Source organism: Arvicanthis niloticus, chromosome 20 (assembly GCF_011762505.2).
Source record: "Arvicanthis niloticus isolate mArvNil1 chromosome 20, mArvNil1.pat.X, whole genome shotgun sequence".
In the NCBI taxonomy this organism is placed as follows: domain Eukaryota; kingdom Metazoa; phylum Chordata; class Mammalia; order Rodentia; family Muridae; genus Arvicanthis; species Arvicanthis niloticus.
This window is the reverse complement of record NC_047677.1, coordinates 49,119,478-49,132,270: the sequence shown is the minus strand read 5'-3', so window position 1 is coordinate 49,132,270 and position 12,793 is coordinate 49,119,478. Positions and strand designations below refer to the sequence as shown.

General features: G+C 53.8%; 1 protein-coding gene across 4 annotated transcripts in view; it reads right to left on the bottom strand.

Annotated features, from left to right (window-relative positions):
• Nucleotides 1-12,793, bottom strand: part of Tnxb (tenascin XB) — a 59,504-nt gene that overhangs the window by 25,034 nt on the left and 21,677 nt on the right. For all 4 annotated transcript variants that reach the window (XM_076916713.1, XM_076916715.1, XM_076916717.1 and 1 more), the window contains 11 exons: nucleotides 11,195-11,485; nucleotides 10,517-10,807; nucleotides 8,124-8,456; nucleotides 7,377-7,718; nucleotides 6,607-6,897; nucleotides 4,314-4,628; nucleotides 2,868-3,155; nucleotides 2,432-2,740; nucleotides 1,170-1,490; nucleotides 748-1,071; nucleotides 6-347 (listed from right to left, as the gene is read on the bottom strand). In XM_076916713.1, the coding sequence (XP_076772828.1) occupies nucleotides 6-347; nucleotides 748-1,071; nucleotides 1,170-1,490; nucleotides 2,432-2,740; nucleotides 2,868-3,155; nucleotides 4,314-4,628; nucleotides 6,607-6,897; nucleotides 7,377-7,718; nucleotides 8,124-8,456; nucleotides 10,517-10,807; nucleotides 11,195-11,485 (3,447 nt within the window). The remainder of the gene's footprint in view (nucleotides 1-5; nucleotides 348-747; nucleotides 1,072-1,169; nucleotides 1,491-2,431; nucleotides 2,741-2,867; nucleotides 3,156-4,313; nucleotides 4,629-6,606; nucleotides 6,898-7,376; nucleotides 7,719-8,123; nucleotides 8,457-10,516; nucleotides 10,808-11,194; nucleotides 11,486-12,793) is intronic.

Genomic DNA, 12,793 nt, shown 5'->3' with positions numbered 1-12,793 from the left:
CTCACCAGTCACGCCAATGGTGGACACGGGGCCCACGCGACGCCCCTCATGGAGCCCATACAGGTTCATCTTGTACTTGCGCCCAGGATCCAGGTCTCTCACGATGGCCTCCCTCTCCTGGCCCCCGACACGCATCACCTGGGGCCGCCCATCACTGCCCTTGTACTGGACAGTGAAGGAGTCAAAGTCTCCCTGGGGGACGGTCCAGGAGAGGCTCAGGGAGTCTGGAGAGGCTCCTGTCACTGTCAGCTCTCCCAGGAGCGGCTCCTCGGTGGGTTCTGGGCCCTCTGTGGGCTCTGGGGCCTCTGCGCTGGGCTCTGTGGGGCTGGGGGGCTCTTCCTCTGCATCTGAGAAGGAGACAGAGGTGAGCAGGGTCCTCAGCAGGTGTCCCTGGCTCTTGAGAAGGAGAAACATGCTGACTAAGACTACCAGATGGTTCCTGATGTCATTTCATAGATGCCCTCTCGGAATCTGGTGTCCCTGTTTAGCTGATCAACATACTCAAGCTTTGCGGGGTGACCTGGTGCAACCTGACCAGCTACCAGCACAGCAAAAACTTCTGTGGAACCCCCTTGCCCAGGGAGATAGGTTCACCACAGTGGGGACACACAGGCTACAGCCTCAGGTATAGCAGTTCTGTTACTGACCAGATCAATCACTATTGGCCAATCAATTCTAGTTCATCTAACTTGAAGGTCACTCCTCATTCAGTTTCCCGATCCTGTGAGGATCCCACAGTCCACTCACCCGTCACCCCTGTGACAGACACGGGGCCCACACGCTGACCACTGTGGATACCATACAGGTTCATCTTGTACTTGTGGTCTGGCTCCAGGCCGGAGATGGTGACCTGGTCCTCGTACCCTGGCACCCGCACCACTTTGGGCTGCCCATCCCCGTTCTTGTACTGGATCACGAATTGGTCAAACTGCCCCTCGGGGACTGTCCAGGAGAGGCTGAAGGAGTTGGGTGTGGTGTCTGTCACAGTCAGCTCTCCCAGTTGTGGCTTGGACTCAGGAGTCACGGTGGGTGGTTCTGTGGACTCCTCCTCCTCTTCTTCCTCCCATGGCACTTAACAAGGAAAGAGGGACATGACCACAGAGACATTGCCACCCTCTGGACCTCTGCAGCTGTTTAGAAGGTCAGAGTTAAGAGTTTCTCTCATTTACCTGTTATGGCCTCAATTTGAACAGGGCCTACACGCTGCCCGTCATGGAAGCCATACAGGGTTACCAGGTATCTGTGATCAGATTCCAGGCCAGTAAGGGTGATGTCACTCTGGTCCCCCTCTGTACTGACCACTCTGAGTCGCCCATCTCTGTCAGTGTACTGGACCTCGAAGGAGTTAAATTCTCCTTCAGTCACCACCCAGGAGAGATGCAGGCTGTGAGGCGTGGCTTCCTCCACTCTCAGCTCCCCGAGGCGGGGCACAGCTGCAGGAGTTGAAGTTGTGGGGACCTCTGTCCAAGCTTCTGTTGTTTCTCTGGGGCCTGATTCAGAGAGACATGGAGAGAAGGTGGCTGCTCTGCTGTGGAACTGATATGTTGAAGCGGGATGGGTGGGAGGAGGAAGGGTGTGGGGAAGGACGGGGGAAGGAGGCCAAAGGGTCGGCAAAAGCATTTGAAGTAGAAGATGTTGTGTCTGGAATAGCTCTGAAATGAGATGCAGAGAGGCAAACCCTGCAGGACAGAAAGCAGCTCAGCGCCTGGGGAGGTGAGGGTAAGGACCTCATAAGGAGGTGAGGGCAAGGACCTCATAAGCTCCTCGCAGGAACAAAGCCATCCCAGTGGGACCTCGTGCCCACCCAATGGACCATCAGACCACTGAAACAAACTCCACATAGCCCATGTCAAGTTACAAAGTGATCCCATGGGGGAAGGGCTAACGTTTGGTACCAGTCAGAGGGGGGACGCGTCTCTTGGAAAGAGATTTCACATAACTAAGAGACTGTGACACCTCGCAGGAGAGCAGAGCTGATGGGTGGGACCACCTCTTGCCTGGGGCTGCTTACATATATACATATACACATACACACACATACACACATACACACATATGCACACACATATACACATACACATATATACATATACATATACACACACATATATATGTATATGTACATGTGTGTATATATATCTACCCCTCCATTTAAACCTAAACCCCATGCCAAGACTTCAAAGATGGACTTGAGGGGTTCACTCTTTGCTCCTCTTCCCAAGATGGCCACAGTGAATAAATCTCTTTTTTCTGACTTGTCTATTTCTTTGGCCTACTGAGGTAGCCAGGCCCTTAACCGATCTTGGATACAGGGGTGATTATTCTGTGACTTATACATTTGACAAAGCCCATGTGGTACTATATGTAAATTATGCCTTAGTAAAGCCTCCCCCAAAAGGCGTGGGCCTCTTAGGTGGCCTGTCACACTCACCAGTCACAGCAATGACGGAAAGGGGACCCACACGCTTGCTGTCTCGAAGGCCATAGAGTAGCAGTTTGTACCTCCGGCCTGGGTCTAGACCAGAGACTCTAACCTCTCTATGGCTGCCATCCACGGGCACCACCTGGGACTGCCCATCCCTGTCCTTGTACTGGACCACAAAGGAATCAAACTGGCCCTCGGAGACTGTCCAGGAGAGGTCCACTGAGTTTTGGGTCACACTAGTCACCCGCAGTTCCTCTCCCAGTCGAGGTTTTGTGGGGTGCTTTTCTCCAGTGTGGTCCATAGCATTTATGGGCTCTGAGAAGGAGAGAGGCAAGACATAGTTCAAGGTCATGGCTGTGACCTTGAAGGGCAGGGCAGGGAAAGGAGAGGTCCCATCCACAACAATGGCCTTCTGCCCTTCACCCTGCCTGGAAGACCTCACCTGTAGTGCCCTCTGCAGTGAGGGGGCCAAAGCGTTTCTTTCCCAGAAGCCCATAGAGAAGGAATCTGTACTTTCGGCCAGCATCTAGGGCCGTGATGGTGGCTGTCTGCTCTTGGCCCGTTACTGGCACCACCTGGGGCCCACTTTTGTCCTTGAACTGGACCACAAAAGAGTCAAAGTGGCCCTCGGGGACTGTCCAGGACAGGCGCAGAGAGTTGGTGGTAGGATCCGTCACCCATAGCTCCCCAAGGCGGGGAGGGACCCTTGGGCTGGCGTCATCTCGGGCAGCTGACAGAGAAACATTCTTGTGTTTATTTTTTTTCCAAAAAAAAAAAAAAAAAAAAAAAAACAACGATTCTTTGACCACCTCCCACCAGTGCTGGAAAAATCCAGAGTCACCCAAGTGGTCAGTGGCTTCCCAGATATTTCCATCAGCCTCCGGTCCACTCCCTCATCTAACCAGAGCCTCCTTCACTTGACCCCTGTGCGGATGGGTCTTCTGTCCTGACTCAATCCTGTCATCGCTCACCCCAGCTCCTCTCCTCATCCTCTCTGACAAGAGGCTCTTTCTAATCCCTTAGTGACTTCTCTTTCCACAGGGGACAGCTCATTGTGACGATTGTCTCTGTCTAGCTTTCTTCTTGGAAGCCCCAGCTGAGTGACCTGACTGGTCCCTGGGGAATTCCTAGAGGGTAGAGGCTATCATGGGAGACGAGCAAGTTGGGGAGGCGGGATGCTACAGGGTTAAGTGTTTTCTTTCTCATCTGACTCAGTACATCGACTCCATGGGGCTTGGAGGAGGCATGGGCCTGACTGAACTGTTACATGCTGTGTGGGGACTAGTGTTGGGGGGTAACACACAAGAAAACTCAGAGAAGGAATCCCATGACTGCCAAAGGAGCCAACTTGGGAAGGCGCTGGACCGCTGCCCTCCTGGACAGCAGAGCCACTGACGGAATTGTTATTGCAAGAGACTTCTGGCAATGGGAAGCCCCAAGAGGCAGAGGGAAGCCTGGACCAAACTCCAAGAAAGGGCCCAGCTGGGTAGGCTTTCTCTGGTTCCCATTTTCCCAGGCTCTAAGAAGTCAAGAGAGGAAGGTGAGCCCCTTCTAGAGGTGGATGTGAGGGCAGAGGGATGGGAGTCGGGGTGAGAGCTAGAAAGACTGGGATGGTCTCTGGCTGGGACGGTCTCATCTGGGGTGGTAGGAAGGGCTCCTAGTTAGTTTCATTTCTCCTCAAGAGGCCCCATGTCTCCACAGCCTGAAGGCCCAGCATGCAGAACAAATGGAGGAAAAAGAGAAGATTTGAGAACCCGCCCCTGCTGGGTCTCAAACTGCTTTGGACTGGAGTGGGCAAACAGAAAAGGTGGCCAGCAGGAAGTTTAAACACTTCAGGGAAGGCCGTGGCCTCAGGTGGGGCTTGAGCTGAACCTCACGCAGTCCTCACCTGTCTTTGCCTCTACAGAGACCTGGCTTTGTCGTTTCCCATCTTGGAGCCCAAAGAGCAGGAACTTGTACTTGCGGGATGGCTCCAGGCCTGGGACGGTGACCTCCCGAAGGTCCGGTGCCACAGACACTACCTGGGGCTGGCCATCTCTGTCCTTGTACTGGACGATGAAGGAGTCAAATTCACCCTCGGTGACAGTCCACAAGAGGCCCACGGAGTCCGGGGTCACATCTGTCACTGTTAGTTCCCCCAGGCGTGGCTTCGGGGGCAGCTTGGAGGCTTCAGTGACTGGAGCTGGTGCTTCTGGGAGGGGGTCTAGGATGAGAAGAGAAATCATGTCCGAGCTCCTGGAGAGGAGACCTGGCTCTGCCTGTCTTGGGGGCTAACACTGAAGTAGGGGAGTTTCCTCTCAATCTTCAGTAGCTGTAACAGCCTGGTCTTCCATGATCAGCATGGTACCAGCAGCACGTGGGATTTTCACCAACAGAAATGCTTTCCCACAGCCTTAGAGTGATTCAGGAACATCAAAACATTGTTTGCATTTTATGTAAGCAGACAAAGAAGTCCAGGTATGGCCAAGTCATAAATTAGACAGTAAATGTTTTGGTAATGGCACATTGGTCTCTAGGTATTCATAACACGCCGCCAAGGATCTCAAGCCCAAGGATGCTCAATCCCGTCAGATAGGACGACAAACCCTGCATTTCCTGAAAACTTTAAATAACTCTCCAAATAACTTACCATGCCCAGTGCAAGGCAAATACTATGAAACTGGTTGGTAACTACAGATGAATGCATGTGCACATGTTCACATGTGTGCAGATAAGCATGCAAGTGTGTGTGCATGTGGTCATGTGTGGGTGAGTAAGCCAGCACGTATGCATCCATGTTCATGTATGTGCAGATGACCATGCAAGTATGTGTGTGTGCTCATGTGTGTGCAGGTAAGCTTGCATGTATATGTGTTTGTTCATGTGTTGCAGGTGAGCATGCATGTGTGTGATCATGTGTACAGATGTGTGCAAGTATGTATGTGTGTGTTCATATGTGTGCAGGTAAGCATGCACACATGTGTCTGTTCATGAATGCACAGGTGAACACGTATGTGTTTGTGTGTTCATGTGTGTGCAGGCAAGCATTCATATGTGTGTGTATACATGTAGAGGCCTTTGGTGCTGTTCCTCATTTTCTTCTGAGACACAGTTTCTTACTATGTTCTGGAGCTTGCTGTTTAGGCAAAGCTGGGTCACCAGTGAGTCCTGAGGATTCTCCTGTTTCTGCTCCTGCCCCACTCTCACCCATTGCTGGGATTACAAGCACTCTCAATCATGCCTTCCATGGGTTCTGAGGGTCTGACCTCAGGCTCTCATGTTGGTACCACCAACCAAGCTATCTCCCAGGTCCTGAGAAAGGATATTTTTCTGGGTTTGAAGAAATGGCTCAGTGTGTGAAGGCTCAAGGCACTGAACGTGACAATCTGACTTCAATCCCTGAGACTCACAGGGCAGGTGGGAACTGACTCCCATCAGGCTGGTCTGTGACTTCTGTCATGCCATGACCCCTGAGCATATGTGCCCGAGCGCACGTGCACACACGCATGTAAAAGGTTATATTTGTTTGTATATCTTCTACCTACAGTGAGCGACATGTGTACCCTGAAGATGTAGAATGCTGGCTACATCAGTCTGAGCAGGGTCCTTCATGATCATAGAAATTCTGTTTTCTAGGTGTTAATTCCTCAGTGTTCTGAGAGAGGACAGGGTTCCTCCAGATGCCCGGAAGAAATGAGAGGGAGAGGGAGACAAAGGCAGGGAGGGGCATCTTCCCCAAGGGGAGCGGTGGGATTGGATGGAAGGGGCTGTGACTTGGACAGGCACTCAGGACCTTGGAGGGGTTCTGCTGTTTGACCCCAGTGAAGAAGGACAGGACCAGGATGGCTACAGTTGAGATGTCAAGAGAAGAGGAGGGAAAACAAAACAGCTGTGGCCAGTCAAAGAGAGGAGGGAGGGGAGGAGGGGAGAGGGGAGAGGGGAGAGGAGGGAAGCCAAATGGAAGGCAGGGTCAGGGCTGGAGTACAGATAGGAAAGCCACTGAGGGTGGGAAGGTTCCAGCCTTGGGAAGACGCCAAAGGTTTGAGGACTTGGATATCTGTGAGTCTGGAGTGATGCCTGTAGGGTCACTGATACAGAGACGGAGAGGTGACAGATACAAGTCCCAGGCTAGCCCGGGACAAAGGTTTTGAGGAAGGACTATAGATACCCAGGGATGGGAACCACCTGGCTCCATGGCTCACCTGTCATTGCTGACACAGAGAGGGGGCCCACACGTTGTCTGCCGTGTAGCCCGTAGAAGTTCATCTTGTATGTCCTTGCAGGGTCCAGGTCAAGGATGGTGACCTCACGCTGCTCGGCTGCCACAGGCACCTCCTGGGGCTGCCCATCCCCGTCCTGGTACTGGACCACGAAGGAGTCAAACTGTCCCTCAGGAACCATCCATGAAAGGCTCACGGAATTGGGGGTTACACCAGTCACTGTCAACTCTTCCAGGCGTGGCTCGAGGGGGGTCTTTTCTTCTGGTTGTGGGTCTGAGACAGAAATGGCCTGCTAGAAATCGGTCCTAGGAGCCTTGTGCACAAAACCGCATCAATCAGCAACACCCGTCTGCCGAGAAGATTCACCAGCAATCTGGTGAATGCGGCAAGATGGTTCAGCCGGGAAAGTCTTTCAAGCGAGACTGAGAACCCACGTTCCATCCCAGAAGCCATGGAAAGAGAGAACCAGACCCACAGGGCTGTATACGCGCCATGACACATACATTCAAATATAATAGCAACAACATATATGCATATCTGGGTTCATCAAGCTTGGCAGCTGTCAGGCTGGGCTTACTGGGAAGAGGTTTACCACAAAGCTGAAAGAAGCCCTAGTCCTTGGTGACTTGCTCTGTCTAGGCATTCCCAAGGAAGCAAGGTACCATGACTGCACCATAGCTAGATAGCCCCTGGCCATGGGACATGGGGCTCAGCAGGAAGGGGGAACAGAAGCAGATGCCAGTCACACTCACCCGTCAAACCTATGATGGACACGGGGCCCACGCGACGCCCCTCATGGAGCCCATACAGGTTCATCTTGTACTTGCGCCCAGGATCCAGGTCTCTCACGACGGCCTCCCTCTCCTGGCCCCCGACACGCATCACCTGGGGCCGCCCATCACTGCCCTTGTACTGGACAGTGAAGGAGTCAAAGTCTCCCTGGGGGATGGTCCAGGAGAGGCTCAGGGAGTCTGGAGAGGCTCCTGTCACTGTCAGCTCTCCCAGGAGCAGCTCCTTGGTGGGTTCTGGGCCCTCTGTGGGCTCTGGGGCCTCTGTGCTGGGCTCTGTGGGGCTGGGGGGTTCTTCCTCTGCAGCTGGAAGGAGACAAAGAGGTGAGAAGGGTCCCCAGCAGATGTCTTCAGGTCTTGGGAAGGAGGCAGAAACAATAGCTACCAGGGGCCCTGGGCTCATTAGAGGTGCTCCATGAGGACCAGTGGCCCTGGTCATCTGACAGCTATCTGACATGCTCAAGCTCCTGGATCAGCTGAGGGGACCTAGACAGCCACCAACATAGCCAAGGACTCTATAGTCCTCCTGCCCATGGAGACAGATCAGCTCAGGGGTGGGGGACCTGCATACAATAGTCAGCCACAACATCAGTCAAAATAGACTTGTGGGTCTGACCAATCCTTGGCCACTATTTCTCAGTCACTAGTCACCAAAGAACAGTGGGTTCCACTTCTTGATGTGTCCACCCTGGGCTCCCACAGTTCACTCACCCGTCACTCCAACAGCAGACACGGGGCCCACACGCTGACCACTGTGGATACCATACAGGTTCATCTTGTATTTGTGGTCTGGTTCCAGGCCGGAGATGGTCACCTGGTCCTCGTGCCCTGGCACCCGCACCACTTTGGGCTGCCCATTTCCGTTCTTGTACTGGATCACGAATTGATCAAACTGTCCCTCAGGGACTGTCCAGGAGAGGCTCAGGGAGTCGGGGGTGGCATCTGTCACAGTCAGCTCTCCCAGGAGTGGCTTCTTGGGGGGCTCTGGGACCTCTGTGCTGGGCTCTGTGGGGCTGGGGGGCTGGTCCACAATGTCTGGTGGGGCTGAGAGAAGAGATCACAGTCTCAGGCATTGATGGTGACTGGCTCATCAGTGGGGAAATGGAAGCATGTCACTATGTGTGTTCCTCCATTGAAGGCTTAGAGCTCCTGCGGTCTTGGCATTCACCATCCAGTCCCTGATGCATCATAAACTGAGCTACTGCTGCCAGAGGGGCCGAGGACACCAAGAGAACACCGTCCACAGAACCCACAAGGCAGGGTCCTAGGGGCTCACAGAGACTGCAGCGGCAATCACGGACCCTGCATGAGTCTGCATATATGTTGTGGTTGCTTACCTTGGTGTTTTTGTGGGACTTCTGACAGTGGGAGAGGGGTGTCTATGACTCTTTTGCCTGCTCTTGGGACACTTTTCTTCCTATGGGTTTGCCTCGCCCAGCCTTGATATAAGGTTTGTGCCTAGTCTTATTTTAACTTGTTATGCCGTGTCTGGTTGAAATCCTTGGAGCTGGAAAACCTGCTCTTTGCTGGAGGGGAAGGCAGGAGGAGTGGATCTGGGGGAGAGGGGAAGCAGGGGCTGCTGGGGAAAGTGGAGGGAGGGGAAACTGTGGTCAGGATGTAACTTATGAGAAGAATAAATTAATAATAGCACAATAAAAAAATATATAAGCAGGCTGGAGAAATGGCTCAGTGGTTAAGAGCACTGAATGCTCTTCCAGAGGTCCTGAGTTCAATTCCCAGCAACCACATGGTGGCTCACAACCATCTGTAATGGGATCTGAGGCCCTCTTCTGGTGTGTCTGAAGACAGCTACAGTGTACTTATATACATACAGTAAATAAATAAATCTTTTATATACATGGACATATTCGCATACATGTACACATACATATACATGTGTGTATGTGTGTGTATATGTGTGTGTATGTGTGTGTATGTGTATATGTGTGTGTATATGTGTGTATGTGTATGTATGTGTATATGTGTGTGTGTGTGTGTGTGTGTGTGTGTGTGTGTGTGTGTGTGTTCGAGCTCCTGGGGCCCTGTGGGCAGCCTGCTCCCTCCACACACCACCCTTCAATCTCCAAGGAGTGCATCGCTGAGGCAGAGCCCCTGGTTGCCTGCGGTGGTTCCATGGAGGGCGGTAGTAGAGGGACAGGGACCCTGGGGTGTTTAGAGGAGGAGCAGACAAGAGACAACCGTGACAATGGTGTTAGATGGGGAAGTGGGGAGCAAAGAGAAGGTGCCGGGGAGGCAGGGGCGCTGCACGCACCCCAGCAGTTTGCACACGGGTGCTCTGAGCAGGAACCAACTGTAGCTATTTATTCAATTGTAGGTGAAGTCTTACTGTTGCAGCCCAGGCTATCTTGGGACTCAACAATCCTCCTGCCTCGGCTGTGATTACGGACATGTCTTACCATACCTGGTTTAAACTTGAGTAACTAACAACCCTACGGGGTGTTGCTTGGAAGAAGGGTGGGAACAGTGGGGTTAAGTGACTATGGACGGTGGATTATGAAGCCAGCACTGAGAGCCAGCCAGTTGCCTCCAAAGTACACGCTCTGCTCAGTAGCAGTACAGGATCCACAGGAGGCGACGGTGCTGGCAGGGAGGGGCTGGGCACGTGGAGAAATGGGATAGATGAGACCTGGGGCCATCCTGGCTGGGGCTATGGGAATGGGGGCTAAAAGGAGCCCTTTCCATGTGTGAAGAGACTGGAGCAACATGGCTTCCTGGTCCCCTGCATCTGCTGCCCTTGCACAGACCAGCTGCTTTGGTGAGGGTGCAAGGGTGGCTAGCAGAAACACAGGGTCAGGCCCAGAAGGAGGTCAGTGTAAGCCTTAATAAACTGTGGCTGAAGGAGGGGGCGTCTGGGGAGGGTGTGGTGTAGAAGAGGGGTCCAGTTGTTCAGAATGGGGAACGTGAACCTGGAAGCTGTCTGAGGAGCTGGGGCCTGGGTGAGGAGTCCTGGGATGTGGGGACAGAAGAACTGCCCAAGAGGAAGGAGGCAGAGGCCTCCGTAGAAGGGGAAGGTGGGGCTGGAACAGGCCCTGCGTGAGGCGTGGAGCCAGCAGTGAAGGGAGCCATGTGGGGTTCTGACTCACCCGTTTTGGCCACTACAGACACCGGCCCCACACGCTGCCTGCCACGAAGCCCGTAGAGGTTCATTTTATATTTCCTGTTGGACTCCAGGCCGGGGACAGTGACCTCATTCTCATCCCCCTCGATGGGCACGCTCTGGGGCTGGCCCTGTGCATCCTTGTAAAGGATCACAAAGGAGTCGAAGGGACCCTGGGTCACCGTCCAGGACAGACGCAGGGAGTCTGGGGTCACCCCAGTCACAGTCAGTTCACCGAGGCGGGGCGGCTCCTGGGACTCCTCTCTCACCTCTGCGGCTGTGAGCAACGGAGAAGCATGAGCCAGGTGCAGAACCGCAACTTGGGATCGGGGTTGAGATTTGGACCTGGGGGGGTCAGCACTCTTAACTGTGAGTGCGAAAGTCCTGGGAAGTGGGGCACAGCCAGACTATGACACACCTCCTGGGCTTTAGAGCGCACACTGAATGGGAAGGAAGGGGCCTAGCTGTGCAGGGAAAGCTGGCTGCCCCTCAGCCTGGGAGCATAGCCAAGGTGATGGGATCAGCCATTTTGCTGGGAGGCTCAGCTGGCTCCTGGCTGAGGGTGTGTGTGTGTGTGTGTGTGTGCGTGTGCGTGTGCGTGTGTGTGTGTGTGTGTGTGTGTGTGTGTGTAGAGAGAGAGAGAGCTTAGGTGGCAGTCACTTACCAGTAGTGCCATCAGCAGTAAGGGGCCCGTACCGCTTCTTATTGGCAATCCCAAACAGAGTGAACCTGTACTTGTGATTGGGGTCGAGTGGGGAGATCACCACTGAGCGATCAGGCCCCTCCACAGGTACCACCTGGGGCTGGCCTTCCTTGTCTCGGTACTGGACCATGAAGGAGTCAAACTGGCCTCCGAGAACAGTCCAGGAGAGGTGCAGTGAGTGTGGGGTGGGGTCTGTCACCCATAGCTCTCCCAGGCGGGGTGGGGACCCTGGGTCGGGGTCACTCTGAAGCACTAGGAAGAGGAAGCAGAGAAGGGGGGGTCTTGGGAGACGGAAGTCCTGTGCAGCGGGTGTGCTATACCCAGCTGAGAGCTCTATCAGGGCTGCGCCTGGTTATAGGAAGCACTGGTGGCTTCTAAATGGGCCAGCACTGTAGTGTTGCCGTGGCTACTCCCAGCCAAGGGAAAGAGGCTCCAAAAAAAGGAGGGTTATCCCTACCCCCTCCTTTCCACATCTGTGCAGCCAGGGAAATCTCCCAGAGGCAGCCCCCCTACTTCCAACCCAGCTTCTAGCCAGTTTCTCCTCCAAGACAGAACATCCTTGGGGTGTGTCAATGTGGAAAAGACTCCCACACTGGCTTCTCCTCTTTGGGGAACCCACCCACCTGCTCTGCTCTCTCCCCGGCTGTAACCACTTTCTGAGCGTGTCTGTCTCCATCTTGGCACAGTTCCCAGAGGATTCTATAATTTTCTGTACCCCATAACCTCCCATCTAGGTCTGCCTTCCTCCCACCAGGCAGCTCCGGGTAACCTGCCATCACTAAGTACTGTGAAGACTTGAGAGTCCTAACTCACTCCTGTGGACTCTGACTCACCAGCCACACCCTGTTTCCTAGCATCTGGGACACTACCTTGCTGTTTCTCTACCTCTGCTCCCCTCACATGCTCTCTGCTCCCCACAGCTACCGGGACTCAGTGTAACCCTGAGGTCTGTCAATCTCTGTCAGGCACTTTCTGTCTGTCCTTCAGCTCTCCTTGCCTGTGACACAGTGGTGCCACTCATGGTTACTGTAAGGATCTGTGTTGGTTCAAGAATGCTCTGAGCACCGTTCTGAGCTCACTGGCTCTGGAAACACACGGAAGGTATTTCCCCCGAGTGTCTCAGCCTCCAGTGCTCTCCACCTGCTGCTGCTTAGGGGACAGTTGTGGCTGGCCCAGGGATGTGGGGCTAGCCTGGACCTCCAGGCTCTCCTCCCACTGCCACCCTCCAGAATAGCACCAGCCATCAGTCTCACCAGCTGTTGGCTCTCTTCCCTAGCATGCCCCTGCAGTAGACACTGTGCTATTGGTGAGTTCATCATTTCACTATTGCCCTTAAAGGCTCTCAGAGGCTCCTTGGGGTTCCCAAATCAGGTCGAGGTCATCTCACACAAAACCCTGAGACTGAGCCCTTTAGTACCCCCGCGTGTTCTGCTCTCTAGCCAAAAGAGTGCTGTGCCTTCTCTGGGGACCCATCCCTCCACTTCCCCTGCCTCTGCTGCATTCTACTGCTTTCACTTCAGGATTTAACACAGGAGCCCGCGGACCACAGACAATCTCCCC